Source organism: Atta colombica, unplaced genomic scaffold (assembly GCF_001594045.1).
Source record: "Atta colombica isolate Treedump-2 unplaced genomic scaffold, Acol1.0 scaffold238, whole genome shotgun sequence".
NCBI classification, from domain to species: domain Eukaryota; kingdom Metazoa; phylum Arthropoda; class Insecta; order Hymenoptera; family Formicidae; genus Atta; species Atta colombica.
In genome coordinates, this window is record NW_017259336.1 from 1 (window position 1) to 7,092 (window position 7,092).

The 7,092-nt window shown below is 30.6% G+C and overlaps 1 protein-coding gene across 1 annotated transcript; it reads right to left on the reverse strand.

The window, feature by feature from the left end:
• Positions 1–459: 459 nt before the first annotated feature.
• Positions 460–2,242, reverse strand: LOC108688744 (adenylate kinase isoenzyme 6-like). The gene is made up of 3 exons (XM_018195106.1): positions 2,203–2,242; positions 1,979–2,130; positions 460–807 (listed from the first exon to the last, which is right to left on the reverse strand). The coding sequence occupies exons 1-3, from the start codon at positions 2,240–2,242 to the stop codon at positions 460–462; spliced, it is 540 nt and encodes a 179-aa protein (XP_018050595.1).
• Positions 2,243–7,092: the final 4,850 nt, after the last annotated feature.

Genomic DNA, 7,092 nt, shown 5'->3' on the forward strand with positions numbered 1-7,092 from the left:
AAATATTATAAGATAAAATTCACTAAAAAAAAGTGAACATTGCTGTATAGTTTACATCCATTTTGTCAGAGGGCAGTAGTAGCGCGACAGCATTTTGCGGTTAAAGGTTTGGGCCGTCAGGTGTCCTCTCTCAGGTTTCTCTTTGTGAATACTATTCAATTCAAAATTTTGAATAGGAAATGCAGTTTTTCAATCCAATTGTATCCAATTGAATCTAATTGAATCCAATTAAATCCAAAAAAAAGTATTCTCTATAATATATAAAATACGCATTCGGATAGAAAAAAATTTCAATCCATTTTAATTCTCATTTGCTGGGTTTATATAATATTTAATATTTAATATTAAATCTAACCTAATCTTAATATTTAATATTTTATTGTTATTCAATTCTTTATTCAAATTAATAGTGAGATAATAAGTCTACATAAGAAATACTTGATGCATGTTTTCTCATTTTTACATATTATCTTTTATCCATTCCTCCATCCATTCAAGTATTCTATCTACATTAATTGGCATGTCTTCTGGAACATTGTTCGTTAGTTCATACACTATTTCTGGGTTAAACGACTCTTGTGTTTCATGGATAACAATTACAAAAATTTCAGCTCCTAGATTGCTATCTGGTTTGTTCTTGGTCTTTCTTTCTGTCTTCCGTCTTTTATGTAGACGGTCGTCTAAAGTAGCATTGTTTGCTTTAAGGACAAACACAGCGTCAAACCAACTTGGAGGGAACAAGTCGGCTGTACGATAGTCCACGATTTGTCCTCCTTTTCTCATCCAATCCTCCATAAGTTTCACTAACTAGAAAGATATTGCAAACAAAAATTTGTATGTTTAACACCTAGATATAATTTACAAAAAATATTTCATAATTTTAATTTAATCAAACTTATTGGCTAATTTTAAATAACTTAACATTGTATGGATCATCAATAATTTATAATGACTTTATTTGTTCATTATATTTATTAAATAACATATATTTCATGATTTAAAAAAACAAAAATTGTAATTGTTAAGAACAAAGTCTAATGCTCGTATTATACTAGCAACAGACAATTGCATGTGTTTATGTTTCTTGGACCCAATTCTACCAATATAAGATTATCTTAAATCTTAATTTAACTTTGTTTACTTTTTCCAAATTTCAAGAATTTTTTATATTCAGAATTAGAAAAAAATAAAGAATAAATTGAAAAAAACAAAGATTAAAATTAATCTTATGTTGATGGTACCAAATCTTGATAAATTAAAAAGGAATTGCTAGCCAGCATCAATGTATAATATTGCATACATTTAATTATGTATCCACGTGATCAGAAATTCTTTTATAATTACATTATAATTATATAGTACTTTAATAGCAAATGTCAAATCGAACCTGAAAGTCTAGTATCATCAGAGATTCGTGTGACGTGAAATATATTAATGAAATATAACTGTGGCCTAGTTTCCACTAAGGGTTCGAACCAAGTCAGATGTTAGATCCTCTGTAACAGAGGAATAATATCTTTTCTTTTTCCTCGTTAATAACTCTTGCAAGCGCGCCAGTATCTCATGTAGCAACGGTAAGAGAGGGGATTAAATCTCGCATTAAATCTCGCGCACACCTTTGAAAGGAGAAGCGCCGATAGGAGAATGAATCAATTATATCTGTAAGTGTGTTGCCTTCATAAAATTATGCCGACTTCTATCGATCTTCCTCCGATTATACGTAATGTGAACTAGATTTTCAGTACTGGCAATGCATATCGGAACACGACCTATATGTTCACTGATCGAAGAAAGGTCAATAGAAGCATAATTTTAGAATAGTATTAATCAGGCATGGAAAACTGTCATTGTTGAATTGGAGGAATCTGAAGGTAATTAATTCGATTGTAGTTGGTTCGATTGATTGGTTCTTCTTGCATTCTGATCCTATGTTCGAATCTATGGTGGAAACTGGGCCCATGGCTACAAGAATAATTACCGTGTTTCCGTCGAATATGCTGCATTGTAACTCTTCGTCATACTCGCTTACATATCCACTATCAATAGCTACTTTATTGACATCGATCCAGTTTAATTCAGTATCTTCTTCCAACAAATTCGCCAAAGTACTCTTGCCTACGCCAGGTGGGCCTAAAAAACATTGACAACAATTATTAAGGGTATTTAGAATTTATACTGAATAACAACAACGCTATCACATACCACATAGTAAAATGTTAGGTAAGCTCCTATGCGTGTTCATTTTGTAGAAATACAGATGTAACAACAATTAGAATGATGCTAATTTTTTTCTTTCTTTATTAATGACACGTGGCCCTTCAAGTTGATCGTTGTTGACTGTATCCTAATAACAGCGATAAAAAAATATAAGAAATAACACAAGATTTGTTCGCATGCTCGAACATGCTCCTATTTCCTTCAACTGTAGCTCCTACTCACTCTTGTTTGTGAAAGTTGAATGAATAGGAGCTACAATTAGAAGAAGTAGGAGCATGCGACGTGAACAAACCTCTCATGTCATTTGAATATATTGAGTGAGTACAAAAATTCATGTATTTATTCAAAATTCAGACAGCTGCTATTTTTGTTAAAAATAAATAAAAATCTAAATCTTACTAAAAATTAACAAAAAAAGAGCATAAAAGCACATAAGTTGTTCTTTGTGATATTTAATATGTAATTAAGTTTATAAATTATTTAGACATTTCGGTCACAATCCGGCCATCTTCAATAAATTTACAAATATCAATAAAAACGTAGAAATTACATAAATTTAACGGTTAATATTAAAATTCAACGGTCATAAATATAATTATAAATTAACGCTTTCTTTCTTGTACAAGTACATCATAAAACGTGATTGTTGAGCCAATATTGCAAATTATGTAGAACGAGAATTACTAGATTCTAATTTTAAAATAATTATAGTATTATTAATATTTTCTAATAAATTTAATAAAGATTAATAATTCGTTACCTGTTTTTACAGCAAAATGATAAGTCTTAAACAATTTTTTCACAGATGAAAACGTCGTGACATTGTATTATTGTTTGTTAATATATTCATGTGTGTCCGCTATTTATATGTGCGTCAAAAGTTTAGCTTCTTCTAGAATTATTTTTATGTGTAAGAGAGAAAAGGAAAAGTAAATAAACGTCAGGCAAACCTTCAGTGTGCTTTTATTTATACTTATTTGGCTTTTTATATATATCATCTTCTTAAATTCTTCTTTTGAATAATTGTTCTGTATATAAAATTCTAACATTATTCCAATCCATGCTTCTTATTAACTTGGTGGCGTGAGACTACTGACATACCGGACCTTCTTATGTCGACATTATGTTCTTTTATTCGTTTTTAATTTTCTTTTTGTTTGGCCGATGTAAGAAGATTTACAATTCAACAACAACAAACAATTTATTTTATAAACCACCCCACAATGGTCCTTTTTATATAAGCGATCTTTTTCTGTTTTTATAAATCTATTAAGTTTATTGATCGACTTGTACGCAATATTTAAAGCCATGTGTGATAATTTATTAAATTTTTCCGAAACTTAACTTAAATATGATATTACAAAAAACTTCTTTATTAAATTAGATTCAGAATCGTTTTCCTTATTATTGCAATCATATTTTTATCTAAATTGATTCTATTTTCTGAAGTTTTTATTTTATTTTTAATTGTTGAAAAAACGAATTCAAGAGGATAACCATTAATTAACAAAGTGTGAACTAAATTTGAAATTTTTTTCATGAAATTTTGAATGGGAAAAACAATATTCTGTCTAATTGCCTGATGATTACATCCCTTTGTGTATTATTGGATGATTAGAATAATAATTAAGATATCTCTCTGAATTAGTTGATTTTTTATATATGTCAAAAATAATTTTTCCTAGTTTTACATCTAAAAAATTAATACTATTTTCGTCGCCAAAATTTACTGTAAACCTTATCCTATCATGATACGAATTAAACAGAAAATTCAACGGTCATAAATATAATTATAAATTAACGCTTTCTTTCATCTTGTGCGAGTACATCATAAAATGTGATATCTTCCACTTCACAGATTATCTTTATGCACAGACAATGTCATCGACATAACGAAAATAAAAGGACACAACAATATTATTAGTTGTGAGAATTTCCTGTTCTAAATCTTGTAAAACAATATTCGCTAATATGGGAGAAAGTAGAGAACCCATTGGCATGCCAAAAATCCGTTTACAAATTTTTTTCCAAATTTAAAAAATTTAAAAAATTAATTATAATAGTAATTGCTTTTAAAAACTCATGGATAGATATCGACGTCTTATTTTCAATGAGATTCCATCTTCGTTCAATATTTTTTATTACTAAATCGGTAGGAATATTCGTGTACATCGATACCATATCAAATATTATTTATCAATATTTAAAGCCATGTGTGATAATTTATTAAATTTTTAAAAATTATCGATATCCTTCCATTAAACTTATTTACAATATCAAAATCTTTTATATAATTAAAATTCTTACAATACTTTTCTATAATATCTTTTATATAACTAAAATTCTTTTTGTTATTACTATCTATAATGACTTTTGAAAAAGTCTAATGAGTAAAAAGCGCTATTTATGCAGCTATTATTTTAAGCGGATGGCCTTCCTTGTGAATTTTTAACAGGCCATTTTTGGCAGTTCTCTGTCCGATACATATAGTTTTTTATAAATATTTTGGTCAATGTTGTCCCTTGTTTTTCTAATTATTTAATAAATTATGAATTTCCGTTGTAATTTTATTAGTGGGATTCTTATTTACTACTATATATGTGCTCTGGTCATTAAGAATGTCATTCATTTTGCTTTTATAATTTTTAAGATTTATAATTATTGTTGTATTTTTTTATCCGTTCTAGTAATTAGAATTTCGAGGTTCTCTGAGATGAATCGGTTTATCTCCCTTACATCTCTATGATATCATTTTCTCTATGATATCATTTTCTATGGATTTAATTCCTTCAGTTATGATCAATAGATTTTAAAATTTAAATCGCCATGTTCCTTACAGTTTTACAAGTTTCATTATCCATTTTGAAAAGATTACACTCTATATGTTTAATAAATTTGAGTATATACTCTTTTCTTTATTAATGATGATTGTTAGGTAAATTAACATGCTGCAATTACAATATGACTGGTAATACTTTGGCTTTATCAGGAAGTATTGCTAAGATTTATTAGCCATTGTTTATTTATACTATTTATTGTAAAATTTGTTTTGAATTTATCTGGACAAATATTAATATTGTGCCTTATTTCTTGTTTATTAGCTATAATATCTTTGGTTGAAATTTTCTTTAATTTCAACGGTATTTTAACTTCAATAACGGCGATTTGGGTATATATCTCGTTGGGAATATATTTTTCTATCCGAATGCGTATTTTAAATAGCGAATACTTTTTTTTTGGATTTAATTGAATTCAATTAATTGGATTCAATTAGATTCAATTGGACGTAATTGGGTTGAAAAATTGCATTTCCTATTCAAAATTTTGAATTGAACAGTATTCACAGAGAGAAACCTGAAAGATCTTTCGATAATTGCTAATGTAACACCATTATATGAACCAAATATCGATTTATCATCTCTAATCCTGAAAAATGATGTACCCTAAGAAAAATGAACGTTGCTATATAGTTGACATTCACTTTGTCAGAGGGCAGTAGTGTGTGGCAGCATTTTGCGGTTACAGATTTTGAGGGTGTACAAGTATGAAATGACGATTTGAGAAACAGATGGCGCACCAATGCAGTGTGAAGATTACAAAGATTTAACATTATACGCCATTTTATTGTATCATCAACAAGTGTCAAACGCGCAAAGTGATTTGATTGAAAAGTGTTTGCATAGTATTGTGTTATTGTATTTAATATGATGAAATTTGTACCAAATAAGGAGCATTCGCGGACAGCATTAATTTTTTGTTTTCATTTGAAGAAAACTGCTGCGGAATCATATCGATTACTTGGAGAAGCTTATGGTGAACATGCTCCATCGCAAAAAACGTGTGAACGATGGTTTCAGCGTTTCAAAATTGGAGATTTTGAGGTTGCAGACAAGGAACACGGAAAACCGCCCAAAAAGTACGAAGACATGGAATTGCAAGCATTGCTGGATGAAGATGATTCACAAACACAAAAACAACTCGCAGAGCAATTGAGCGTTAGTCAACAAGCTGTTTCCAATCGCCTACGAGAGATGGGAAAGATACAGAAAGTCGGCAGATGGGTGCCACATGAATTGAACGAGAGACAGATGGAGAGGCGCAAAAACACATGTGAAATTTTGCTTGAACGATACAGAAGAAAGTCATTCTTGCATCGTATCGTTACTGGGGATGAAAAGTGGATTTTTTTTGAAAATCCCAAGCGCAAAAAATCATGGGTAGACCTAGGCGCACCATCCACATCGATCGCAAGACTGAATCGCTTTGACAGGAAGACGATGCTCTGTGTTTGGTGGGACCAGAAGGGTGTGGTCTATTATGAGCTATTGAAGCCTGGCGAAACAGTTAATACCAACTATCAACAACAATTGATCGATTTGAACCGTTCGCTGCTTAAAAAACGACCAGAATACCAAAAGAGGCAACACAAGGTCATTTTTCTCCATGATAATGCTCCATCACATACGGCAAAACCAGTTCGGGACACGTTGGAAGCACTCAGCTGGGAAGTTCTACCCCATGCGGTTTACTCACCAGACTTGGCTCCTTCCTATTACCACTTGTTTGCATCGATGGGTCACGCACTTGCTGAGCGGCGCTTTGGTTCGTACGAAGATGTGAAAAAATGGCTCGATGAATGGTTCGCGGCAAAAGGGGAAGATTTTTACTGGCGTGGTATCCACAAATTGCCCGAAAGATGGGAAAAATGTGTAACTAACAATGGAGCATACTTTGAATAAATCTCTTTTTATCATTCTTCCGAATTTAACGTTTTTTTTTTTGGGAAAAAAATCGTCATTTCATACTTGTACACCGGTTGCAACACTTTTTTTTAATGGGTTTCTCAATGCAGTCTAATGAATTTATTCAATTAAT

Bases quoted from the DNA above. Each gene is read 5' to 3' on its own strand.
- LOC108688744 (XM_018195106.1), bottom strand. From the start codon at position 2,242: ATGAACACGCATAGGAGCTTACCTAACATTTTACTATGTG. The intron at 2,131-2,202 runs GTATGTGATAGC...AATGTTTTTTAG, and splicing joins ACCTAACATTTTACTATGTG to GCCCACCTGGCGTAGGCAAG. The intron at 808-1,978 runs GTAATTATTCTT...ATATCTTTCTAG, and splicing joins GCATATTCGACGGAAACACG to TTAGTGAAACTTATGGAGGA.